Consider the following 27955-nt stretch of genomic DNA (forward strand, 5'->3'; position numbering starts at 1 on the left):
GACAAGATGGCTGCGACCGTTCGAGACTCACGTGTGAGCGCGGGGAAAAAGCTGAAGCGTTCCCTGAAGAAGAAGCGAAAGATGAAGCTGGTAGCCAAGGCTGAAATCTCGAATCTGGAAGATGAGCTCAAAGACTCTTCCGACGGGGAAGGTAACACGGTCGGGCGGAGCTTTGGCGGCTGAGAAGGTCGGGCTGAACTCCCCAAGGCAAGGGCTGCATTTCTTCGCGTTGCGTGTGTGGCACGAGTGAAGTTGGGTGAGGAGTCCCGCTGTTCAAAGACGCCTTGCTGTCATGTTTAGTTTTGTGTTTCCACTCAGGCAGCTGTTGCTAAGATGGAAGGGACTGCTTGTGCCAATGAGAAACTTTAACAGGAGGAAAGCGGGAAAGGCAGGCTCTTAGTTGAGGCAACAGGGGTGGGATAGGTTGAGAGAGGAGGAGCAAAAGGCCCCAAGACGGAAGAAATGCTATTACTGTGTAGCGGGGGCATGGAAGGAAGCTTTTGGGAGTTGGAGACAAGATAGTATTCAGTGAAGAAGAGGAAATGGTAAGGAGAGAAACAGAAGTTTTACCTTCCGTCGTTGTCACCAGCTTCTGAGTTTAGAAGGAAGAGCAGACGTTTGCTTCCTACGCCCTAGTTACTGCTCCTAGTAACTGATAACTCACAATCCCACCTGTGTCTCTTCGTGTCAGTCATTCGGGAATGGCGTCACATCCGAGAGTAACATCCCGCATTTTTAACTTGCACGATGTGGCTGGTCTTGTCTCCTCACCTGCCTCTCTGCTGCTTGGTAATTACTGTTTCTATTCATACTGGTTGCTTGACACACGGGACGTGCCGGCACGCTGTCCTGCCTACAGTACTCTTCAAACGCTTGCATGTCCACCTGCTTTATCGAGTCTTGGAGCCACTGGATATTTCTCCTTGTGTTTCTAATACATCACTGTGCTCCTTGTCACCTTCGCTTGGTGGCTTAATGCCCTGCTTTCTTTAGATTTGTCGTTCTCATTTTTAAGTTACATGCTTTTTCAATATTTTTATTTATGTGTGTGTATGCCAACATATGGTTATGTGTACAAACATGAAGGCCAGAAGCATTAGATACCTTGGAGCTGGAGTTACAGGTTCAATTACAGGGAACCAAACTCAGGTCCTCTGAAGAGCAGAAAATGTACTTAACTCTCTACCCACCCACCCCCCCCCCCCAAAAAAAAACCCCAACAACTTTTCTGCGTCTTTTCTGTGTGTGGTTTGGTATCAAACCACATGAATGCTAGCTAAGAGCTCTCCCTCTGAGTTTCCTGCTCTCCATCGAGTTCTTTTTTGGCGTTTAAGCCATCTCTGTGACAGTGGTCAAGAATAATAAAGAGCCCTTCGTCTTATAAATTTGGTAATAAATAGTTATTGGTTAGTGCACCTTCTTTAGTGTGACTCGGAATTTGATATTTAACCTAAGAAATGGTTGTTTTCGTCTTGTGAATTGAGTCTTTCTGGAAAGATTTTATAGAACTCTTGCCAAGATTTCAGATGACAATAACTGAAAAGCTATAAAGGCTGAGGCCTCAGGAGTGGTGAGCAGATTACAGGCACATGGTTAAGTTGTTCCGGCCCATCTGTTAGGAACCTGGATGAGACCTATTTGACTTTCCAGCTGAGCCTGACTGTGGTTAAGGGTGGACCTTACTGGGGGATCTGAAGCAACCTCTTTTAGTTGCATGACATTGCCTCGCAGATAGCACGGGTGTGGCTTAGGTGTCTTGAGATGTACATTTTTATCTTCTGGTTTTGATTATTTTGACATACTGTTGAAGAAAGGTAGAAAGCTGTGCTTTTATGAAATATGGTGTGTTGCAAAAACTTCCTGATCTCTTGAGACGGAGATGTTGTTGAGTTTGACAGCAGCAGTATCTGAGGATGTAGTGTGGACCTGATGCATGTGTGGTGCTCAGGAGACTTTCATTCAGTGCATTGGAAAGATCTCTGTTCTCCACCAATGAACACCTAGGCTGATACCAGAACTTGGCTGAGTGGCACTGTGGTAAACACGTGTGTGCTCTCCTCTCTGACGTTGGTTCCTCTGGGGAGTGCTAGAAGTCATGTAACTAAATCATAGTTCAATTTTAATTTTTGTTATTAAAATACCTGCTTTTATTTAGGATGTAACATCTCTAGCAGCAGAGAACTAATTTTTTATGGTCACGGCTTTAAAAATTTTTAAGCAGAATTTTTAATTTTTTGAAGAACTCTCATATTAATTTTTTATAAGTGTTACCAATTTTATTTCTACTGATAGTTTTAGATGGGATCTCATTAGCCTAGACTTGCAGTGTGTCACAGTGGCTTCTAACTGAAGGTCCTCCTGTGTCAGTCCATGTCGTCCGTCCCCCCCCCCCCCCCTTTTTGGCCTCTCCAGTGCCAGCATACGTGGTTTCTTTTGTTTTAATGATATTCCGACTGGAGTGACATGGAATCTTACTGTAGTTTTGAAGGAAATCTTCATGGCTGAAGACAGTAAGCATATTTTCTGTGTTTTGGGTTATTTGTACTTTTTCACTTAAAGAGTGACTGTGTAGTCCATTTGAGGGCCTGTTTGCTCCTTTGACACCATGGCTTTGACTTGGCAGTCCTGCCTAAGCCTTATGCAGCTTGACTCAGCTACAGAATACATCTTAATATATGAATGTCAGCTGCTGTAAGAGGGAGGATGGCATCCCTATAGAGTTTTCCTTGAGCTGCCTAGATTAAGTGGATAATTTATTGCTTCAAATACAATATATACTTGATTCTTCAACAAAACCTAAAAAATCAGTTCTTTTGAACTTTGGTCAAAACATGAAAACGATACTGTTAGCTGAGGAAGGTGGGACTAACCGACTTATTACTCAAGTTGTCGAATCAGCGCAGGAGGTTCAGGCACAATGCTATTTGTACTCTTGGGGAAAAGCTCTTATACTCCAGTCAACCCAGGTGACCAAGTCCTTGGCCTCCCTCCATAGCCAGGATAAGAAGAGACACTTCCTCAGAGAAAGTGTCCTCTGACTGTGTCATAAGGTGGGTGGTAATGTCATTCTAGGCCTGGAGAGATGGCTCAGCCGTTAAAGGCTAGGCTCACAGCCAAAAATATAATGTCATTCTAGACAGTGAAAACCCCTAAATTGTCTTGGTTACATGTATAAAAAATGACTGTCTGCTTCTCACACTGGACTTCGTATCAATCTAGCCCTTCATTTTTGATGAACTACAAAGCTGCATTTAAGACCTAATAACCTAGCAGAACGTGTGCTTTCATCAAACTGCAGCCGTCTTTTTCGTTAAGATTACTTAGCAAAGCAGCACGCCTAAGAAACGAAGTGTCTAGCAGCCCTGTGTGCGCGGTGAACGGTTTACAGCACAGTTTGTCTGTGTGGGACTTTCCGACAACCACCTCCTGCCCTGTCACCAGTATTCACTCTTTTCTCTTAAACACAGCTTTTATCGAACATTTCTTTATCTGCTGAACTTGAGTTCTTTGGTGAAAGAGAAGTAGTGCTGAGTGTCATTTCTTCCCCTGCCCTTCATTCAGAAGCGCCTAGAAATGTCTGGGGTGTGTGCATGCTCTTAACGGTTTGTCTTGCTTGGTTCTGAGGAAAACTCTACTCCTGCCAGCCGCTAGTCCTCTGGGATGAAGAACTGGTAGGTGGACAAGTTTGCGTGGCTGCTGAGGGTCTGGAAGAAGCAGAAGGTGAGAAGTGCCTGTGTCTTCTTCAGTCTGCAGTTATATTGCATTTAAGGTGGTGAGAGCTGAAGAATTGAGCTCCTCGGTCATGCTGGACATATTTGAAGTATGCGAAGGCTTGTGGGTGACCGACCGGTGGACATTGCCGCTGCTGGAACTTTTGTCATTATTTGCAATAAGCATCCTCTGCAGGTCTTTCTTGTTTTCACAATCTTAAAGTAAAACTCAGTAGTCACTTAAAAGTAATATAGGACGTGGAGAGAATTTTATACATGCCTAGTGATTTCTAGTCATGCGTTAGACAGCTGTGTTTACTTTCTGCTGCCAAAGATTGGTTAGTGAAAAATTAGCAGAATCTGTGTCAGGATACAGTTGAAAATGAAGAGTTTGTTTGTTGGTTTATTTGTTTAGTTCTAGTTCTCATAATAATTGGTCTTCAGTATCCTATAAGGAAATTATGTCGCGTGTGTGTGTGTTGGCAGATCTTACTACACTGTTATTTTTTTTAAGTTATACAGACTGTTATTTCCATTAGTACCAAATGCTGGACTCATTTGCTGAATCTGAGCTTCTTAAAAAACTAAAATAAACTAGGGATTTCTTGGCTTCCTGTGTTCCCTTTTTCTGTCTGTCTGCTGCATGCAATTTTCCTCACCCCCAATAAAAGGCTTTCAAGTGCTGAAAAACAAAAACACCACTTTTCCAAATTCTTCTGGAATTCTTTTCATTGGTAGGGTGAGTTCAGGTTGTATAAAATATTGCTATAGACTTTTTACAGGTTGTGTGTGTGTGTGTGTGTGTGTGTGTGTGTCCGTCCGTCCGTCCTGTATTACTCTGAGCAGGTAGTGAGCTGCAGTGGCCTGCATCATGGAAAGACTTCTTTCTATCTTTCACAGTGTGGCTCATTGCTGCCTTTGCACAGATTTCATCAGAACGAGCACTAGATGTCAGTGTTGTAGCTTGGTTATTTTAGATATTTTCTAGGAGTTGGGAAACCCTTTTTTTTTTTATTCTAATGTCCCAGATAGTGTTGGTTAAAGGGGGGGGGGAGGGAGGGAGGGAGGGAACGAGGGAGAGAGAGAGAGAGAGACAGACAGACAGACAGAGAGAGAGAGAGAGAACGAGAGAAAACGAAATGCTTCTGGGGAGAAGTTGTCTGGCGCTTGACTGTGTAGTTTTCACTGTGCTGATTTTACTGCCCTACGTAGACTTTGCTGGCAGATCGTCCTCATCTGTAATTGGGAAATCCAAGGAAATGCTCCCAAATCCAATTCAGTTCATCAATATGGCACTTAAAAATTTCATATTGCAGTGTTTGGGGTTTTGGATTTTTGGATGCCTAACCTGTATTGTTTAAAATTAGTACCTAAAGGCCGTGTATTATAGTCAGTCCCTGGGTAAAAGATCCAGTCAGCTGTTTGGCTGATTTGTAGCTTACACTCTGAGATTGGAAGGCTCTGCCTCCATGGGGGGTGTCAGATGGTATTAAGGGGAGCAGTGGGAAGCTCATGTTTCTCTAAGGCAGCTGCTGTCACTGAGTTTCCTCTCTGAGAATTCTCAGCTGCCTTTATTAGCTCTTATTAGAAAACGTCGCAGGTCCCTTTGAAGTGTTTTCCAGTGGATTCCATGGGATTCTGGAAGAAGACACTGGAACTCTGTGAAGTGCTCTGGGCTGTGTAGCTGCCTCTACACCATGCTGCCTGCTAAGCTTCCAGTACCCCAGCTGCTCGGCAAGCTTTCCCAGCCCAGCCCTCCTGTGCTGCTGTTGCTGCTAGTCCTCTGGCCCTCTGACCCCTGCTGCCTGCGCTTTCTGTGAGGAGCTAGTTTGTCCGCAGTCTGTGTTCTGGTGAATTCTACACCCCTAGGAATGTGGTCGGTCACCTCGGAGGCTGATGTGTCCACTGTTGCTCAGCAGTGCTGATCTCCCCCAACCACCAAAATGTGAAATGTGAGAGTTCAAAGTTTTATTGCTATATCCTCCTTTAAAAAAATCAGGTGTTTTTAGTATTTTTCTGGACAAAAGTTCAGAATTTTAGTGTGAGTGGCAAATTTTTTAGAAAAATGGAATCTGCACTAAAATGTTTTTCTTAACGAATTAATACTTTAGTTGTTTTTTCTTTCTTTCTTAATCCTGCCCCCTTTTCTGAGACAGGATGTGTACAGTCCTGGCTGTCCTGGAACTTGTTCTGTAGACCAGACTGGCCTTGAAACTCAGAGATCCACCTGCAACTGGGATTAGAGGCATGCATCACCACTGCCCAACTAATACTTCAGTTCTTAAAAATAACCTTTGTTAGTCTCTTCAATAGTGTAGAGCAAGCTCAGTTGGGATCTGTCTTGAGAGCACTCGGCATTGGACCTCCCTGGTCTCCCACCTTCCCCACTGGTGCGAAGTGAGCAGCTGTTGGATTTGTCTCCGCCACCTGCTCCTGAAGGCACTCTGACTTCCCTGTCAGCGCTGTGGGCTGCTGTCTGCTGCTGTTAGCAACATGGGGGATCCTGGTGCTCCTCATAGTGCTGCAGACACGGGCCTTCAGAGGGCCTGCCAGTGCTCTGCCCAGGGGACTAAAGCTCAACTTCCTTTTACTTTTAGGTTCGGTAGAAAGCTGTGCTGCAGAAATGGACCAGTCTTCAGATGATGGCGCTGCAGAAGCCGACAGCGAGGACAATGTGGAGTCCTGTGAGGAAGAAGATGCAGATGCTGCAGAGCCAGGTGCTGGGACTCACTCTGGCTGGGCAGACGCCATGGCCAAAATCCTCAGCAAAAAGACTCCTAAAAGTAAACCCACCATCCTCACCAAAAACAAAGAGCTGGAGAAGGAGAAGAAGAAGCTAAAGCAGGAGAGGTTGGAGAAAAGGAAGCAGGTCTGTCCACCCGCTTGTCTGTGCTGGCCTTGGAGTCTGTCCCAGAAGCATTCAGCTTTAAGGGCTTCTTGATTGGGGTGGGTAAGCAGGGTTAAGTCAGAAACACAGTCTTGTGTGGGCCATGGAGCAAGCTCTACTGTGTAAATCTGAATACTGAATTATGTGTAGTTCAGAAATGGTTTTCTGCTGACAAACTGAATTCTTGCTCTAGTCAATCACTGCTGATAAAGTTAGTCTAACCTTGACTAAAGACCTAAATTTGCACATAAGTTAGCCGTTATACAGTATAAAAGAAGCTATGGTGACGTTTTCGTGTTCTTTGTACTATAAGTATCAGTATGTCAAAAGTATTTGTTTATAAAAATAAGTAGTTTCGAATGAAAAAAACTTTCCATATTTGTACTGAAGTATGGAAGTACTTTTCAAGAGTAGTTTCCATACAGAGAAAAGAAGGAGGCATGAGTTAATGTATGTTGTTTGTGTCTGGCACACCCTTGTTCCTGTAGGTTACTCTACTTAAAAGCTGGACTCTTGTGGCATTACTCTTTTTTTTTTTTTTTTTTTTTTTTTTGTGTGTGTGTGTGTGTGTGTGTGGCCTTACTCTTGACAGACAACTGTGCTCTTACTGAGAATCCTTTGTACTGAAGAGAAGCTTTGTCTCTAAACCTTCAGAAAGCTTCTCCATTGAAATTTGGATATTCGCTTATTAACTGGCAAAGGTTGGAAGTGGTTTTACAAGTGTCATTAATTACCTCTAGTCTCCAGATTCCGGGGAGGGCAAGAATTTCAAGCTCAGGGAAGCACATAGGTCAGCTCTGAGTGCTGGAGATGTGCTGGGCACGGAGCACATGGAAGCACACTGCTGTGGCAGCAGTGGCAGACTATCCCCCTGGAGAAGTCAGGTAGCAATGCCCTGTGACTTGTGTGGTAATGAGCCTGCTAACTTTGAAATGCACCATGGGAAGAATGCCTTTTCTAAAGGAGCCGGGCTAGTCTGTGTTGTCAGATCTGGAGTGTTAGCAGCCAAGTTCTGTTATTGTTTTTTTTGTGTTGTTTTTCTGAGGCTCACCTTGTAGACAGGCTGTCCTTGAACTCATAGAGATCTGCCTATCCCTGCTTCCTGAGTACTGGGATTAAAAAGTATGTGTCACCATCACCTGGGCTTAGCCATGTGCTTACTTCAGAAGAAGAGGGGGGTAGAGAAAAGCCAGCATTTTCCACTGTTCTCAGTGTAGATGCTTAGTGGTCCCCAGGCAAGTAAGTAGTTCATCTGGTCAGTATATATCATCTTGGGAAACAGACCTGAACAGTCAGTCTGTCAAATCAGGCATGCGGGACCAGGATGTTGCTCAGAGTCCATTTTACCCTAGCCTGAGGGTTGTCTGTGGAGCTTCCTTTCTCTAGCTCCCCTTCTGTATTTGCATGGTGGTAGGAAATGAGCTCGTTTGAGTTTGGGACTAAAAGACTGTATGTGATGAGAGCATTGTTGGATGTGCCTGGGGAGGAGAAATAGATTTAAGTACTTTTTATACAAAGAGAAAGAGACAATCAGTGAGTCAATATGTGAATATCTAGTCCACTCTAAAGGGAATAGGAAGCTTCTTGCCCTTAACGGAGTGGGCAGTGTGGTTTTGTGCATCCCACTGATGATGGGCTGTGGCAGTCAGGGTGGCTGGCTCACCCTGCCTTGCACTGCCTGGCTGTATGTGTTGGCAGTTCTCCAGAGCCTGACTCCAGGGGTCCTTTTAAACATGACATGCTGAGTGCTGACCACAGGCCGTCGGAGCTGAGCCCCTAAAACTGTGGTGAAAAACATAACACACAGAGCTGGGTGATTGATTACCTTTCTCCTTTCACAGAATGGCATATCAAAGTTGCCTGCTCTTTCAAAAATACCTAATATCCTTTCACATAACTGTATTTATAACAGCTCGATAAGAAGCGGGAGTGGGAGATGCTGTGCAGAGTGAAGCCAGATGTTGTCCAAGACAAAGAGACAGAGAGGAACCTTCAGAGGATTGCAACGAGGTAAGACAGTGCTTCTGCCTTTTAAACAGCTCCATGAAAGCAAAAGCTTTGCTAGTGATCCACCTTTCAGATTGATTCCCAACTCTGCCTTCCCTGAGCCAAGTGACACGCATCCAAGGCTGCTCTTGGACACTAAATTTCACCAAAGACTGGAGGTGTCATGAGGCAGAACTGTAGTTGCTAAGTGTGTATTTGGTCTGCATCTGCTCAGGTCATCATTTTTATAGTTGTGGGGATTGTGATTTCAGACCGCTGATTGCGTCTTTCCCTAGTGCTTGTCTGAATGCATGGTGTTGGGTTTGTTTTCTTACATTGTATGAACAGGATGATGTGTCACACATTATGCCAGCTTTACCTTGGCCTTTTCCCTCTAATCCCTCACCCCAGCATGAGCACCAAGCATTTGTCACTTTGCATATCTAGAGCTGAAGAGGAGATAGTGTCTTCTGTGTGACCACGTGTTGTCTGCAGAGATGAGTCTTTGGAGAATGGGATGTTTTCTGCTATAGTGGCAACTGTGGGAGTTGGAGAATTGGGGAGGCAGCATTGAATTGCTCCTTAGAAAACATAGCGGTTCTGTTTAGTGGAGGGATAGTCAACTTCTAGTTGATGGGTTACTCTGGTCATTTTCTGGTCTGTGGGGGTTCCTCAGTGAGGTGGCAGAGTCTGTCTTGACTTATCTGTTATTCCAGCCTGTGAGGATCCCTGGAAATTGAGTCACTGCTCTTTTGGTTTGAAAAAAAAAAAAAAAAACCCTCAGTTTTCTATAGCTCCTTAACAATTGTTATTTTAAAATAACTACATGAAAATTCAGCTTATTGACATATTAAGACCATTCACTTGTGGATTCAATGTGCTTTAAAGTAGATGTAAAGCCAGCTTACTACCTGAAAGACTGCGTTGTTGACCAAGCAGACCGATGAGTCAGTTCAGCTCAGCGTTAGCTTTCGAGAGTAAATTAGAATATTTGCTCCCTGAGAAGGCTTGCCTTTTTTCCTAGACTGTCATAGTAAGATGGTGTTCTGCTGTGCTTGTCTGTGTTACATTGCTCCGATATTTTGCATTCCAGGGGTGTGGTGCAGTTATTCAATGCTGTTCAGAAACATCAAAAGAATGTTGGTGAAAAGGTTAAGGAAGCCGGAGGCTCCATCAGGAAGCAAGCTAAGTTGATGTCAACTGTTTCCAAGAAGGATTTCATCAGTGTTCTTCGAGGAATGGATGGTACAAATGAGAACAGTTCTGCTGGGAAGAACCCCAAAGCCAGACAGGTAAGACTCTGCATGGCAGGGAATCACTGCATCAGACACTTGGTTAAAATGCGACAGACAGGTAGGACTGCATGGGGAGAGTCACTACATCGGACACTTAAAATCTAACAGGCTGTTAAAATACTGAGATGGAGAAATAACACCCTGTAGAATTAAGAATTCTTTCAGATCCTGTTACAATTCCTGTTTTTCCACAGCCTAACTAAAGGTTTGAATTCTTTAGTTTCATAATGATATTCTATATGGAAGTTACCAGTTATTGCTATCATAACCCTGTTGATAGAACTCAGGGGCCAAGTGGAGTCATAAAAGTAGTGTGGAAGGGGGTTTGAATCGTTCCTATCTTAAGCCTATCATTTCTGCATCTTGGAAAGTGGAAATCCAGGTGATGATGACAGTTCAAAATTTGGTCCACAGAAATGGCTGTGATGGGATGTAGCTTGTAACGTGTGGTGTCAGGACCTTGAGGAGCAATGGTGGATAGCCTGAAACATGATTAATAAAAACTCAGAGACAGAAATCGGGGTTCATCCTGAAGGTTAGTAAAACAAAGTGATGGCGGGAATTACAGAATAATCTCACACTTGTTCAGATGAATAATAAAGGGTTATTTATTTAGGGGAGACTTACAGATCACTGTCCTAGATAACAGTCCTCTGCAGGAATGGAAAACAGGAACAGAGTCTAGCAGCTGGAAGTGAGAGCCTGAAGCAAGAGCCCACCACAGGCTTTACAGCTGCATTGATAGTATAAGACCATGCCCAAGTGGGCTGGTATCTTAAAGGCTATTGGCTGAAGGAGTGGAATGTGTTCCTACAGCAACAAAGCAGCCAGCCACTAACTCTTTTTACCTTTACCTCAGTTCAAAAATGGCAATCCTTCCTCCAGGAATCTCCGAATGAGACTGTATGTGAGCTGTTTCCTCCCGTCTTTTATTCCTCTCTAGGGCTGGAATTAAAGGCATACACCACCTGGTTTCTATGGCAACTAGTGTGGCTACTGGGATTAAAGGTGTGTGTCACCACTGCGTGGTCTGTGAGGCTGACCAGTGGGGCTGTTTTATTCTCTGATCTTCAGGCAAGCTTTATTTATTAAAATACAATAGCATCTACACTGAGGCAGCTTTGGTGAGTTAAGATTCTAAGCACTAGCTTAGCAAGGTATGGAGGTGTACACTTTAATTGCAGCATTCAGGGGGCAGAGGTAGCTGGATCTGTGAGTTCTAGGCCAGCCAGGGCTGCATAATACTACCCTGTCTCAGGGAAAAGAGAGGTTGTAAGCACCTCTGTGGTCTTTGGAGTGATGACTTTGCTGTTCCAGTCTTACATATGGGTGGACCTCAGTGGATTTCCAAATGTCCAGGGGAAAGTTCTGAAATGTGCTTTCATCTCATAAGGGCTGGACGAGGAGGAAGGGGAGGTAAGTGAGTGGGGGAAGCAATGGGACATTAGGGGCTTCCCACCACCTCAGACTTGTAGCACGTTTCAGTGTCCTTAACTAAGTTGCTGTTTTGCCTAGTTTCTATCTGTAGCTTTGATAGACACATGATAGTTTATGAACTACAGTGTGATATGGGTTTTTTGGTTTGTGTATAAATGGTAATCGTCAGGTCATAGCCACTACCTTAAACCAAAACTTTGTCCTCCTGCCATTGTAGCTGTTAACCAGCCTTCCCCATAGTCTCCTCGGTCTCCAATAATTACTACTTTACTCTTAACTTGTGTGAGATACTTTACAATTCCACAAGAGATTGTGTGCTGTGTCTTCTCTGCCTGGCTTGTTTATATCATAGAACAGTGTCCTCTAGGTGCCTTTATCCTGTCACAAATGTTGGGACTCATTCTTTGCTGTGTTTGAATAGTACTCCATTGCAATAGAAGTTAAGTCAAAGTATTGGTGTAACACATGTTTATAAAATGCATCATGTTGTCTTTATCCATTGTCTGTTGATGGTATTTAGGTTTACTGTATATCCTAGTACTGTAATGTTGCAATGCATATGGTGAGATAAGATGTCCTTGACATGCTGATTTCAAGTCATTTCCTGTCTCCTTCCGACCACTCTTGTTGCCTTCCTTACTCTACTGCTGAGGGTCAAACCTAGGACTTCTGCATGCACACTGGGCAAGCACTCTACCACTGACCTACACTCCCAGCCCCAATCTCATTCTCTTCGAGCGTATGTTCAAGACTGAGATTGATGGAGTGTTGTGGTTGGTGATTAACCTCTATCCCATTAGGATGGCCATACCACAAAGAGAAAATCTGCGTCTGAAATGAGCATGCTCTTGGGATAGCACATTGTTGTCATTAGCATAACGATTATGAGAAAGTTTGTCTCTCTAGTAGTAAAGAACCCAAATAGTGCATGTATGGAAGATGGTTCTTACTCCGGCTTTTATTTTGTAGTGTCTATCAGAAGTAGGTCTAGTGACTTGGACCCCATGTGGGGAGTTGATACTTACTTTAAGTCTTAGGCTATAGTCACCCTGGGAACTTTGTCCTCTAAGTGCCCAAGATAGATTTAGTATCATTAGTGGGTTGAACTCCTGGCCGGTGGAAAGTAAATACTTTGCTTTTTCTTTTTTTCTGTTAGTTTCAAAGTAATTTTCTGTAAATGGTTATCTGTGAACTGAGACATCTGGATTTGCTTTTGACCTTCTTTCCTCCAGCAGGCACAGTGTAATCTGGAGTGGGAGCGAACCCAGAGACCGTGATCTAGAAGCAGTTTGCTCTGAAGCAGCTGCATGCCACCAGTATCCTGGCACATTTTCTTCTCACTGTTTTGTTATTCTGTTTTGGTTTCTTACTGTGGACACAGAATCCTGTTTCTGAATGTTGTACTTGAGTTTGAATCTAATTACCAAGGAGCTGTGCTGCTTGTGATAGCAAACATTCATGGATGCCGAGTTGGTACTGCGTTATTCTTTTCAAGTCTTACACTAAGTAAATGTTTTTCTCTGCTTACTTAATAACTATTCAATTCTTTCATCGTTTATAGTCCCCATCCCCCTTTCTGAACAGACTGCTATTGAGAGGAGAATGCTGCTCTTTGAACAAGACTTTATGGCACAGGAAGCATGTGCCATAGCGGACATCCGTGTTGGGTGTTTATTCTCTTGGAAAGCTGACGTGAATTGCTCCATTTCCTGCTATCTTGTTTCTGCTGCTGAGATGGCAGGTGCTGTTCTGACTTCTGGTTCTTTATTCTTCGGAGCTTTAAGGATCTTTTCTTTCGCTCTCTCATTCTGAGTTTGGCAATGGATGCCCTGGTGTGGCTTCTTTGTTCTGTGTTCCATAGGCCATATTGTTCATCTCCATGGCCTTTGGCTGTTCTTTCTTTCCCTCTGTGCTTTATCCTGTGGGCATTTGTAACTTTTCTGTTTATTTCCTGTCACTCTCTCTTTTCTGGGCAAGTTCTTTGACTTCTAGCCCTTATGCCTGAGTGGGAAAATAAACCTGCTGTCATAGTTTTAGTTTGAGGAGCTTTTGATGTTCTTAGTGTTTCTTTCTGAGAGTGCTAATTTATTTCATAGGTATGGTACACATTTCTCTCTTTAAAAGACGAATTAGTTTTAATTTGCTTTAAATTTGGGGGGGGGCTTTACATTGTGTTATTTCATGGGCTCAGTTTTGCTGTTTGCTTTGGTCCGTGTTTTTCCTGTTACAGGTCTTCAAATGAATGGTGGTGATTTTCACTGCTCATGTCTCAGAATAGCACACTGAGGAGTGACAAGAGTTTACATGTGAGCTCAGAACTTGGTAGTGGTGGGCCAGGCTGTAGGCTAACAGGGAAAGCTGGTTTCTTAAAAGGATGCCCACTTGACAGTTTGTATAGGTTCCTCTTAGAACCCTCTATCTCTAGGGAACCGTGTCTGCTGTCTACTGCATTTGGGGCAGGAGTCTTTGTTCCGGTGTCCCTGGAGCCTCGATAATGACCTGTTTGTATAGACTGTCGGCCACTGCTCCTTCTGATAGGCCTGTCACCCCAGTCTTTCCTCACCCCGACTCACCTCCAGAATTTGACTTGAGTCTTGATTCTCACTTTGACATCACCTTTACCCACTGGCTTCATTGCCACACTTTTGCCCAGTGCATTTTAAAGTTATGATTATTAATCTGCATTAGCTGTACACATTCTTGGGCTTCTGATACTTTCCATATGTATGTGTTGTGTGCATTGCCCACGACTGTTCTCCCTTCACCCTCTCTTTCCCTTTCCCTCCCGTTTTTCTTAGTCGTTCTTTCTTTTGCCCTCAGGTCATTGTCACTTTTGTTTTTGGTTTTGGTTTTGGTTTTTGTTTGTTTGTTGTTTTCTGCATGTGAGAGAAAACCTGTGTAATGCCTATGCCTCTGACTGATTCTGCTTGATTTTATTCAACGTGATGGTTGTTAGGTTTGCCTGCTACCTACAGCTGGCATAATTATTTAAGGCTAAATAATGCTGCAAAGTATACATATACTGTGTTTTATTCATGCATTTATTTCCTGATAAGACTGACAGATTTGGCACTCTGTTGGGAATAGGACTTCAGTAATTGCTGTGTAGCCCACCCGCCCATCTACCTTTTGGGGGATTTTTTTTTTTTTTTTTTTTTTTTTTTTTTGCTCAGCTGATTCTGATTGATTTCTTTTTCTTTGAGTAAATGACCACAAGCTGCATCATCTGACAGTTGTCTTTTTAGGAACCCCATACTTCCACAGTAGCTATACCAATGTCTATTCCCCCAAATGCACAGAAAGACTCCTTTTTTTCCACATTGTCACCGGAATTTGTTATTTTTTTGTCTTTTGGGTAATAGCCATTCTGACTGGGGTGAATTACAATTTCAGGGCAGGTTTATTTTAATTTTATCTACTAGGGTTTTACTGTGTAGCTCTGGCTTGACTGGAGTTTGCTATGTACAACAGGCTGGCTTCACAGTCACAGCACTCTTACTGTCCCTGCCTTCTGAGTACTGGAATTGAAGGTGCCACCAGACCCATGTCCTCAGTGTAGTTTTAACTTGTACTTCCCTAATGGCTCACAATGTTGGACATTTTTCATATAATTACTAGATGTTTGTATTTGTTTCAAAGAGTTTCTGTTTAAGTCAATTGCCCATTTTTCAGGAATGCAAACTACTTGTTCTCTTGCTATTAAGTTTCTGTATTAATCTTCTGTCGGTGGCTGGTGGGCAGACAGCCCCCTCCCATCTGTGGGTTGCTGTGCCACCTGCTGATGGTCTCCAGGTCACTGCAACTAGACTCTTTCAGAACATCAGTTGGCTTTAGACAGACCTGGTTTCTGCTTTTTGTTTCTGTTTTCATTATTGCCACTCTTCGGTGTGTTAGAGTCAGGGGCTGACGCTTTGGCTTTTGGAGACTTTGTGGTGCAAGCTTGTCCTTGTTTGTGTGCTGTTGTTGTCTTGATAAAGATCACACTGTATAAACTGCCGGGTTGTGTGGACATGTTAGCATTCCAGGCCATGTGTGGGACTGCTTCTTAGTTTTATTTTACAGTCATATGTTATTATCTGTGAAATAGTTAGAAGTTTTCTCAGGAGAAACAGATCAGCTGCTCCCAAAGGTCACTTTAGGGAAAGATTTTTCATAAGATTTTTAACGGTGCTAAGCAATAAATCATTTGAGTCACTAGTTAAGTTTAGTCCTTGGAGCTAGCGTCCTGAAAGGTAAACCTGAAGGCGCTTTGTGGACTCGTCTCTAAAGGGACAGCAGCTTCAGTTTAGGAAACTTAGTTGTCATGTGTAAAATTAGCTTTTTACTGTTATATATGTTTAGTTTAACATTGATAATGTCTGCCTTCACTCCATGGGGAGGCACAGAGGCTGACTCAAGTGTCTTCCTGCATCGCCTCCCTTCCCTTCTGAGGCAAAATCTCACCGAATCTGGAGCTTGCTGGTTTGGCTAAACAGGCTCCCCACAGTTCCCAGGGACCCTCCTGTGTCTGCTTCCTTAGCCCTGGGATTTACATGTGTCCTCTCTGTGGCTGGGGACCAAGTGCAGGTCCTCACGCTTGTGTGGCCGCTGCTTCACTGACCGTCTTTTGCTTCTTCCCAATCCAGCTGTAGCTCTGTCAGGCGGCAAAGGATGCCCGCAATGGGAATCCGTTGCAGCATGGTACACCTTTGGCCTTCACTGATTTTACAGTCTTTGCTTTCCTTTTTAGAAATTTCCATGCTTACGTGTAGGAGTAAGTCATTAATTGTTGAATGAACCACCCAGTATCTGCTCCTCAGTAATGGTGTCTCCTCCATTGTTGGAATAATCTTGGTAGGTGATATTAAGGACTTCCTCTACCAAGTTCACTTTTTGTTGGTTTGTTTTAGATAGGCTTATGGAAAAACATAGATTAGTTGAAGTAAGAAGATGTAAGCAAAGAATGTTCTTAACTCCCAAAGAGAAGTTTGGAGTAAAGGATTGAAGGTCAGATTTGGTGGCGGTTTGCTACCCAGTACTTCATTTACAAACAGGAGCCTTTGCACCATTGTTCAGCAAGCTGGGTGTGTTCATGAAGTTGGAAAGACTCAGCTGGGAAAATATGAGGATGTCAGCAGGAATAGTGACAGTCGTGAGTGCTGTGCTCAGAATATCAGGACCCAGCCTGGGTTTAAAGCTGTTGTGAAGTAGATGCTCCATAGAGAGCAGTGCCTGCCAGTTTGCCTTTCGTTGGTGTTCCATACCCCATGTATGTCAGTGTGCGGGCAGGTCTGTGTAGGCATCCGCATCGTGGTGTCAGACTCTGAAGTATGTACATTTTAAATACTCCCTGGGTATTTACTTGGGGTGCTCTTAGGCCGGCTGTGCTTGGCTGTGCTTTTCAGGGATAGTGGTGTGTAGCTGTTGGACATTTTCTCCCCACCTGTGGTTGACTGATGGTTGTTGAACCCACAGGCAAGTAGGACCAACACCAAGTTCTTTCCTTTTTGTTTTCTTCTCTGTAGAAGTTGGCATGGAAGGTGCTTGCTGATGGGTCATAAGGGATTTTGAGGTCATGGGTAGGATCAGATTGTCAATCTCATCCTTCTGTTTAGGGATTTGGACTTGAGTTCTTAGGGTCTGATTTCTCCAAGTATGTATTCTGGCCAGATTTGATTGTTTTCAAGGAAAACAAAGGAGGTAGAGGTGGAAAGGTAGTTTCAGAAGATCAGCTTGTGGGAGGCCACTGCCAGAATCAGCAAGAGGGGAGAAGCTCAACAAAGACCATGTGTGTTGGAAGGGGTGTGTTGGTACCCAGAGAAGAACCAGATTGCAGAGGCAGATTGGAGGTTGGACCAGTCTACCTTCAGTACATCAGAGGGATTGTAAATGACTGATTCACAGCAGGGAGACTCAAAACTGATTGTTTTTAACCATAATTGAGAAGATAAAAAGTGTACCATGTTTGGGAGGCGGTATTTGCTTGTATTGTAATCAGAAAGGAGACAGGGCAGTAATGACTCATTGAAGCGAGCGTGGAGAGAAGCATTTTCTGGTTGTAGGCACCAGCATGGCTGCAGCTGGGGAAAAGAGTGTGTGTGGTAAGGCCACTTGTACAGGAGCTGATGGACTCCGGGTGTCCCAGTGGGGCCCCTGAATGGTCAGACAGGATGCATAGCATCTTAGGAAGTGTTTCTGGTTTGTAAACTGGAAAGTTCCTAGGTTCAGTGAACTGGTTTTCCCTAGACCATTGGTCTTCTCTGGACTAGGTAAGTCACGCCTCACATGGGCACATGTGGCTGGGCACTTTGTGTAGGGTGCTGTATGAGGAAGCAGGGAGTGCATGTGTTTACAAAATTAACTCGTAGAGAGTCATATGACAGTGGTTTTTCCAGTCCAGATAGGTACCTTCTGGAAGGATTTGTTTCTCTCATGATAAAATAGTCGATTTTTAAAGACTGTGTGAAGATAGCTTATTCTATTTCACTTATCTTTAAACATTGTGATTATTTCTTTTGCTCATTTCTTCAAAAGCCCGGTAAACTGTGCTTAAGTCTTGTGGATTGTAGTTCTTCCCCCCAAAGCCAGGAGCGCATGTGCCGTACTTTAAATATGAGTTTCTAAGGAGACTGTTGGCTGCCATTAAGAAGCATTGCTCTGTTGACTTCTGCCCTTAGTTACAGACTTCTACAGGATTTTCATTCCCCAGAAATTGACATTCCATCAGTTTCAGATGATTTTGCGGAGGGGAAAAGTGAGAGCAGGCCGGTTTCTGCTTCAGAGTTCCAGGATTTGTGCTGGACAAGTCCCGGTGCACATTCACACAGAAAGCAGTCATTTGCCGAGGCACGGCTGCTTATCTTTCTATGGGAGGCCTTTAACTGTTGAACAGAGATGGGGGGTTGCTGCTGCTTATCCCTTCTCTCTTAAATGGCAGCCCCGGAATATAACCAGGCATTCAGTGTTGAGAATGCCTTTGAAGAAACAGCCGTACTTGCTGTCCTACAGCCCAGACCTTGCCCGGGTAGATATTTTAAAGCTGTGTGCTTCTCTGGTGCTTAGACCTGCTGAATCCTTGCCCCTGAGAAGAGCGCCTAGCAGGGAGGTCACAGAGGTCTCTAGGTGGCCTCAGTGTTCTCAGGACGTTTCCAGTTGGTCTGGAGGCACAGAAGCCTGGGAATGGGTGGCAGAGGCACTGTCCTTAGATTGCCTCTTGCCCAGCAGTCTTCAGGGCTCTACTCCCCCTTAGGATCTGCAAATGGAATGTGTGGAATGCGAACTTTGTAAATAATCCAGCTTAATGTTTGTTTACCAAAAATGCCTAAACAGTAGAGTTTAGACCTAGCAAGACTCAAGCTTAAAATGAAGGAGCAGTGTCCTCTCCATTACTGTGGATGGGTACAGTTTAAAGTCAGTTTCTCCTTGTAGTCATTCACAGAAACACTGTAGTTATGGTGTAGGATACTGTCTGACATGAACAGCAGCTTTAACTGGAAGGAGTTGTGTTTGGGATGGGAATATGGGCTACGTGTGGAGGAAGAACTAGTCATTGCGGCTGTTGTGAAGAGTCTGTCTTTAACTTGAAATTAACGATGCCTTGTCTGAGGCTGAGCCCTGTCTGTTCTGTGAAGTCTGCACCCGTCTTTGTGCCTGTAGCACGTACTGTAAAATCTGCTAAGTATTTTCTTGTTTTTTCCTAAAAGTCATCATTTTGAGCACCAGACGGTTAAGAGTCTTTATGGGGATGTTATATACTGTATATAGTGACCAAGGCCACAGATCCTGGAATCTAATGAGATTCAAAAGTTGTATTCTGTGTACAGCCTGAATCCTGAGGATGAGGAGAGTCGCAGCAGCAAGTGTGCAGGAAGGTGTTTGTGTGCCCTCACTGCTCTGCCATGGCTGTTGTTACTCTGACCTGTCAGTAGCGCGGGCTCTTTCCATTGTATGTATTGTATGAACTGACACCTGCAGCTAGCGTTAAAGGGGCTATTATAACTTCTTACATGGGTATTGTAAATTCAGAGGTTTCTAAAATACTTCAGCAAAAATCAGATTTGGAACATTCTTACTCATTTTACATATGGAGTCTTTAACAATAATTCTTAATAAAGAATAGAGTTTCAAGAAGCTAGAAGTTTGTCTGCTTTGTCTTGCTATTATTTAACTACTGCTTAGAAGGCCTCCTTAACAAGAAGCACAGTGCGGGGTTTTTCTTCCGGTAGGAGTGTGAGGGGGTTACAAGACAGGGTTTCCGACTCACAGAGCTCTGGCTGCCTCTGCCTCCTGAGTGCTGGGATAAAGGTGTGTGGAGACTGCCATACTGTTTAGATCAGGGTCTCACTTTAAGAATGTGACCAGATCTCATCAGAGGATCACACATGGGTACGCAACTCGGAACCTCAGTAAGAGCAGTGGGACTGGGTGGGAAGTGTCTGTGTGCTAGGTGGTGTGCAGGGTCCATTCTTGCAGCTGCTATTAAACGTAGAGACTCCTCTTAGAGTTGAAAAGCCTAAATCAGAACCAGTTGAGACAGTTGAGTTGGTTCACCCTGATAGCGCTCAGTGGAGTCTGGACTCAGACGCAACATGACTCCGTCCCTGCTGCAGTCATCGTGCAGACAGCTGTTGGTGCCGCTGCCACACAGACCTGATTGAAGCCGTGGACCAGAGACAGACTAGAAAGACGGACAGGCAGGCAGCTGTTGGTGCCGCTGCCTGCATAGACCTCATTGAAGCTGTGGGATGAGGCAGACTAGAAAGATGGACAGGTAGGCAGCTGCAGCCTGGATTTTTCCCTAGGTCTCTCATCCCTGCTTTTGATGTAGAAGATAATAGAATGCCTGTAGAAAAGTCTTTGTAAATTTACCTGTTAGAATCTACTTTTTAGTTGTTTTTTTACAAGAGATTAGGATTTTTCTAGAAAGCACATATATTTTTTATTTATGCGTTGTGCACTGAATACAAAATGTAGACTACCTCCTTACACGGTTTATGAAAACTCCGAAGTAGGAAGGGAATCTAATAGTGTTAGGGGTCCCTGATTCTCTATTGGGTCTGTAAGCCATTGACCCTTCTTTGTTTTGGTTATGTTTGCTTGCCCATATTTCTTCTCATTTAAATTCTGGTTACTGATTAATTGACGATTGTAGCTATGTGTACATCAAAAATTATTATTATTACTTGGTGTCTTTTTTTTTTGAGACAGGGTTTCTCTGTATCTTTGGAGCCTATCCTGGAACTCTGATGAAGGAGGATTCCCCCCTGTATGCTATGAATATGTTTTATTACCATTGGATAATAAAGAAGGTTTGGCCTATGGCAGGGCAGAATATAGCTAGGCAGGAAAACTAAACTGAATACAGGGAGAAAGAAGGTGGAGTCGGGCAGATGCCATGTAGCCGCCCAAGAAGCAAGATGTGAGGTGACAAACCACAAGCCTCGTGGTAAACTATAAAATAATAAAATGGGTTCATTTAAGATGTAAGAGTTAGCTAGGAATGGGCCTGAGTCATTAATAAACAGTGTTGTAAAAGGTTTGTGTGATTATTCAGGTCTCGGTGGCTAGGAAAGGAAAGCACAGAATTCACTCTGCAGACCAGGCTGACCTTGAACTCAAAGATATTCACCTGCCTCTGCCTCCCAAGTGCTGGGATTAAATGCCTGTGCCACACCACTGCCCAGCACCAAAGATTATTTTTTTAAAATAGGATTTTGAAATAGTTCACGTACCATAATATTCAGAAGATTCCTTTATAACTTTGAGTACCAAAATCCAGTCATGGTTAACATAATAGATTTGTTGGTTTTATCTTGTCATTTCTTCTAGCCCAGTAAAACAACTGAAAAAACAAAAATAAACAAAAACATTACTGACTTTAAAAGAAACAAGGTGGTTGTTTTGAAGAATTAATAATGAATGCATGGGTTTCATTTATCCATGTTTGTTTATCATTGTGCCTTTTCAGTTGTAAGCCAGAAAGCAGGAGCTAAGATGCTGATGGGATATATGTCAGACTTTTTGGCGCAGTTAATTCTTGGGTGTGCCTCTTTGATGCTGTGCTGAAGCACATTGGGTATATGGCCAGAAGGTTCAATGGAGTGATGTAGCTTCCCAGGTTGAAGGGGAAAATTGGGTATGTGCCCTGAGCAGGTAGAGAGGGCATGGTTTGGGGGATGCAAACTTGGGGAGGAGGTAGTTAGGTCCGCTGCCTCTTGTACTGCATGGGTTACTGATACTGCATGAAACACGAGTGGCATTGGAGGTTAATCACCTCCTTCCAGTCCAGCTTACTAGCAAGCATTTTGAGATGTGCTGAAGTTTCTAAAGATGGGAATCGATATCTCTCCATTTGGTCACCTCCGTCCATGGTAAGGGAGCCTCCCTTCCCTTTGACTCTTGTCCATCTTTTCAAATGTCACAGATGTGGGACTTATGAGTCATTTAATATTTTCAGTCAGTTACTTTCATATTTTAATGCTGAACTTTGCAAATATGGCAGTAGGAATGCCTGTAACCTGGTCCCTGTACCCTTTAGGGATGGCCTAGTTTATTATTGTGGTATAGAATATACATTGCTTTTGTTAATGCTGCATTTGTTTAACTTTGTAAAGATGTGTTGCTGTTTTACCTTACCTGTCTAAGGTACCTGATTGGTCTAATAAAAATCTGAATGGCCAATAGCTAGGCAGAATAGGAATAGTAGGGCTGGCAGGAGAGAGAAAAGGAAAGCTGGCTAGCCAGCTGCGGGCCAGATAGACAGACAGGCACAGAGGAAGCAGGAAAGTAGGACATACAGAATGAAGGAAAGTAAAAACTCCTGAGACAAAGCATAAAAGAATAGAGACAGGTTAAATTAAAAGAGCTAGTGGGATGAGCCTAAGCTAAGGCTAAGCATTCATAATTAGTAATAAGTCTCTGTGTCTATTGGGAAGCTGGTTGGTGGCACAAAGAAAATTCTAACGACACTTTTTATTTTAGGGCTTCATGTTCTGGGACAAGGTATCCAGCTCAAATATTTGCTTTCATTGTCTTGTCCCCTAAAATCTCATTCTTCTCCAGGGAGTTCTGATAGGACCTTCTGTGTATTGTTAAGTCTTTTGTTGAGTTTGATGTATAGATACATTCGTATTCCTTATTTGGACTCAGCATTGGAAAAGAGCTGTTTCCCAAATATTTTCTTACTCAGCAAACTTGTCCCCTTAGACATTGGATCAGCTTGAAACCCTGTGTAGTTTCACAGTTGTAAACCCGGGTTTTTCATTTCTGTTGTGTAACTATGAATAGGGATGTGCTTGAAGACTTTATGATCAGTTGGCAGAGACTACTAGGTATTTCAGCCTCCTAGTTTGGTGTGAAGGTATCGAGGGCACACTTGCTGCTTTGTTTGGTCTTTGGTTATGCTAGTGAACTTGAACTTAGCCATCATTCTAAGACACTGAGTGGTGAGGGATATTAGTAGTGTGTGAGTATTACTTGAGACACAGTGCTACAGAACTAGACATGTGAGCAGTGGTTTGGGATAGAAGCCACCAAACAGACCTGAGGAAGGACCGCTGCGGTGAGGGTGCAGAAAGAAGTCCCAGTAGCTCTAGTGCAGTGGGCTCAAGCTTGGAGCAGAGCCTGTGCTTCAGGAGGAACAACTCTGAAAGGGGGAAATTGGATTATCTTTGAGAGCTCTGTACATTTGACTTGGGCTGGAGTTAAAGGTCGCTTAATTTCAGTAACTTGAAACCTCACTCTCCCTCTCTAGTTCTTTATCATGTCTCTCCAGTTTCTTGGTTTTATCCATTACTTGAGTATGGAAACTGCACACATTTGTTCACTTGCTTGTTTGAGATGGACTTTCCCTTTACAGCTCAGGCTGGCTTTGAATTTGTGATCTCGCTGTTTTAGCTTTCCAGAGGTTAGAAACACGGCATGTGTCACCATGCCATCACAAGTGGCCATTTGAGGTCTAAACTACAGCACTGTATCCCACCTTCTGTCCACAAAGGTCCAAAGTCAAAGCTTTGAGCTGCAACCTGTAGAGCTCTCAGAAGGCGGTGGAGTCTCTAAGAGGTTGAGCTTATTTGAGAACTAGGTTGCTGGTGGCAAGACCTTAATGAGCTGTTGAGACCCCAATGCCCTTTTCTTTTTCTTCATCCTGTACTCCCATCCTGCTCTTCTGCCTCACTGTGGAGATCTACTTCACCATCCAATGGAAGCTACTGGCTGTGGATGCAGGCTCAAACCATGGGCTTAGTTAACCTTCCCTTCCTTGGCATTGTTTGTCCACAGCAGTACAAAGCTCGTGTAGCTCCTGCTAAGGTTAATTGCAGCTGGACGTGTGTAATGACTGACTCTAGAGTCTGTTATTTTTACCTTGGTGTTAGCCATGATGAGCTGAAGCCATCATTGAGTAAATCCTTCCCTTTAAGGTGTTTGTTGGTTTCTAACAGCAGCAAAACCCCATATTACTACAGTTGCCTCTAAACCCAGTTAAAGAATTGATCATTTCTTCAAGGAAGTACAGAAGAAGTCTCTTGATTTTTGTTCTTGTCTTAAAAATAATAAATCAAATTGTTGCTACTTCTTTATTACAAAGAAACCAAGCTCTTTGTTGTTGTATCTTTCCTTTTTTTAATCACATGGATTTATTTACTAGTTGTATATACATGCCACTGCACATGTGTAGAGGTCAGAGGACAACTTGCAGGGTCAGTTAGTTCTCCTACCACGTGGAGCCTGGGATTGAACTCAGGTCATCAGGCTTGGCAGCCATTGTCTTATTCCCTTTACCTGCTAAGCCATCTTGCCAGCCTCTGATAAGTTCACGTCTGGAATTCACCTCAGCCTTTCTCCCTTGGCTATTTTGTTTGTTTATTTGCCCTGACCTCATTCAAACTCCCAGGGATTATAGACAGGCATGTCCTACTGTGTGCCTGGTCCTGTTCTTGTGTTAACTTGTGATCATCCGGTTTATCTTTTCATTGTGGATACTCTAAGTAGTGTGCTCAGTGCTAAGACTGTTTATGAAACATTCATAAGAGCAATGTAATTTGCTCAGATTGGAATTTGTATAGAGGTTATTGTAAACAGGGGCTGGGACTGTAGCTTAGCTGGCAGAGTCCTTGACCAGTATACACAAAGGTCTGGATTTTAGTCCCAGAATGTCAGAAGCCATGTGTGATGGCACATGCCTGTAGTCGCAGCAGTCAGGGGTAGAAACAGGAAGATCATATGTTCAGGGTCATCCCTGCCTTACATAGTCAAGTTTGAGCCCAGCCATATACACCAGCCATGTGGATCCCCCTGCAACCCCCCCCTGCCCCGCCCCGCCCCAAGAACTTAAACCTAGTCAGGCATTTCTTGCGTATTTTAGCATTGATTCTGCTGTGCGGCTGCTGTGGTCACGGGTGGTAGAACAGAGCGTCTTAGAGATGGTACCATTATAGTGTGTTCCTGTGAATTGTGCAGAGACGGGGACTTGGGAACGTCTTTCCTGTCCTTCAGGGCTGACTTATCCATTAACTCCTGGACTTAACTAAACTGCTTCGCATTGTGGAGCCTCAGTTTCCTTGCATAAGATGAGGGTGGTGATTCCTACCTGGCGAGAGAGTTGGAATTGTGCTCTGAAGCATCTAGCCTCACGTGCCGACTTGACAGCGCGGTGAATAAAGTTAAAGTGAGGTGGAACGTGGTTAAAAGATCCCATCGTCCTTGGCAGGACGAACCTAGAGGAGACCTGGGAGCTGGGGAAGTGGTGCCGGGGTGTGTTTTCACTTTATATATTTAGCTTTTAAGGTTTCTTTGTGTGTATGTAGTTTTGGAAGTCATGTCCCCCGGCCCCAAACTCATTTATTTTAATATAAAGCTGGGTTTGGGTGTCCTTTGCCTGCTCTGCAGCTTCTAAGCCAGGGGCCTCCATACTTCCCTGTGTTCCTACTGGGATATCCTCTCTGGAAACCCTCATTCTCCTTTGAGATCTCTCAGGTAGTTTCCTGGTTACCTTTCTGCTATTTAAATAATTTGCTGTGCCATCTGGAATTGCTCCCATGTTGGCTCCTGCATCTTCTGGTTCCTGCCTCCTGACTCTATTCCCTCTGACTAGTGCAGACTCCGCCAGGCTTTGTCCAGTGCTGACAGAAGACTGGTGGCTGGGTGATAGGATCTTTGCCATGCTTCTGTCCCTTGAAGTTACTGCTGCAGGCATTCCTTAGGCCTCATGTCAAGTTATTCTAGAACTTCCCTTCACTTGGAGCCTGGAGACTTTCTCTTCCTTGGCTGCACTGATGACATCCTGTTTTGGTTTCTGTCCTCTGGAGTTCCTTCTGATAAGGACTTCAGGAAAGTACCTTTGTGCCCGGTTCCCTCCTTACACTTGAGGAATGATGTGTGTGAGCATTGGACTCCAAAGCACGAATTGTAGCCTCCTTTCTTCTCTTTGCACTGCTGTTCTGCAGCCTCCTGAACTGGCTTCTGCCTTTCTTTTTCTTCTATTTGCCTCCTTTTGTATGTGATTTCTGAGTCATCTTCTCACCCTTCCCCATATCGTGTATTTTAGCTTCAAGCCAGCCTTGGTTACCCTTCATGTCTCTAATGGGCACTTTAAAACCGAGTGAATCTGAATTTAAGTTTTTGTTGCTTGTTCCTGTAGCTTACTATATTTTATTCTTTAAACATGAATTTTAGTTATTCAAATTATAGACTATGAAGTCTGTTTAAAATAACACAATTTTGAAACCCCCAAAACTATCTGGGTTACCATTCTATTGTTATTGACTCTCAAAGGGTAACACACCAGGAACTCGAAATCACCAAGCACTTTGTTTTTTCACTGTGTTTTATAATTCTAAGTTGTTGATAAATTTAAAAAAATTGAATTGAAACTAGAGAGTGGTGGCTTGTGCTTGTAATCCCAGCACCTAGGAAACTAAGGCAGGAGAGTTGCTATGAGTTGGAGGTCAGCTTGGGCTACAATAATTTGTTTCAGTATAACTTGGGTTGTAGTATGAGACCCTAGTTCAAATCTCTTTTTTCTCTTTAATTGAAAGCTTTGAGTAATTAACTTGGCTGTGACTGTTGATCCCAGGTGCCTCTCAGGACAGCTATTTCCTAAGGAGACCAGCAAGGGGAATGTGGGTAAGAGGGCCTGGCTGCACACCAGGAGAGGTCTGCCTCCTGTCTGCAGCATGGCAAGCCTTGCCCGTGGTGTCCTCAGACAGCACAGGGTTCTGGTTCTCTGCACTGGCATCACTGCAGCTGGGTGTCTGATACTTGTCAGTCCGATACCTGTCCAGTACGAAGTCAGTTCCCGTCTGCCAAGTCTGAATGATGCCTTGCCTCTTGGTTCAAGGTGTATTTTAGTTTTCATCACACAAATCTAGAAGTGATGCAGTAGGACATTTCCCCCCTTGATACGTAATGGTGAAGCTTCCACAGATATAGGTAATTAGCTTGTGAAACCTTGCGAACATTCTGGTGTCTTTTTTCTTTTAAAATGCTTACTACATAGATATGGCCCCAAATGTGATAGATTTGCACAGACTGGTTGCCTTGGTGAGACTAGGACTCCTGCCACAGTGGTGCTGGACACAGGTTGTTTATCAGAGAAATGTATTGCATTACTTACTTAGTGCCACAAGATGGTGCTGCTTTACCGTGAAAGGAAGGCTTAGCTCCAAGTAGTCAATCCTGTGTCTGGATGAAGTGAACCGGCTACTTAGTTAGTTGCCTGCTTCAGTTATTTATAATCTTGGCATGTTATTTAGTCTCTGATTCCATGCTTGCGTCAGGTAGTGAGACCGTGAGCAGAATGAGGGGTATTTGTTCACATTTTTACAAAATCTGGACATGGCACCACTTTGAACACCCTGCAGCCCTCTTCTCTGTTTAGTGCAGTTGGGGGTTAAACACCTTTGTTAGACTTCTGTTAAAATAATTGCCAAGGATTTTCTAATAAATTATCACTGGAGGTTAATTAATGTTGTCCAAGTGGTTAAGAATTGTTACCAAGTCTATATTTTACTGCATTTCTCCCAACTCCACATTATTTTGCTTTTATGTTTCATTGGTGAAATAAAATTTTTTCACTTTACTCTGTGTTTGTATATACATGAGCATATATAAAATCAGTTTTATGTTACCTTGGTTTACTCTCATTTAAAACTACACATTGAAAGGTTTGTTTTGAAGTATATAAGTTTCAATTTTTTCCTTATGTTTAAATGGATATGTGAAAATCTTGGTTCTGTACATTTTCTCAGACTGAAGCAAAATCAGAAGAGGGCCCAGGGTGGAAGATTCTGCGAGATGATTTCATGATGGGAGCCAGTATGAAGGACTGGGACAAGGAGAGCGATGAGCCTGCTGGCAGCAGGGCAGGGACCCTTGACTGAGCAGACTGGGAGCCTCCAACTCTACTCCAAAGACACGGCCTCTGACTGTTGGAAGCCAGGAGGCCGTTATGAAGTACCCAGATTCCTGAGAACCCCTGCTTCAGTGCCTCCTGAGGTGCAAACTGTACTAAAATTGTGTTGGTACTACTTACATAACTTTGAAGATTTTACAAAATATTTGTATAAAGCCATCTTCTGCTTTTCTGAGCAGTGATGTGCGCTTCTCCAGGATCCTCCATGTGAGCACACACTGATCGCGCACCAGGGTTTCCAAAGTGCATA

General features: G+C 43.6%; 1 protein-coding gene across 1 annotated transcript; it reads left to right on the plus strand.

The window, feature by feature from the left end:
• The first annotated feature begins 1 nt into the window (after position 1).
• Positions 2-27955, plus strand: Rrp15 (ribosomal RNA processing 15 homolog). The gene is made up of 5 exons (XM_038349204.1): positions 2-151; positions 6308-6579; positions 8510-8607; positions 9677-9875; positions 27542-27955. The coding sequence occupies exons 1-5, from the start codon at positions 7-9 to the stop codon at positions 27671-27673; spliced, it is 846 nt and encodes a 281-aa protein (XP_038205132.1). The 5' UTR covers positions 2-6; the 3' UTR covers positions 27674-27955.

The sequence above is a fragment of the Arvicola amphibius genome, chromosome 12 (assembly GCF_903992535.2).
Source record: "Arvicola amphibius chromosome 12, mArvAmp1.2, whole genome shotgun sequence".
Taxonomy (NCBI): Eukaryota; Metazoa; Chordata; class Mammalia; order Rodentia; family Cricetidae; genus Arvicola; species Arvicola amphibius.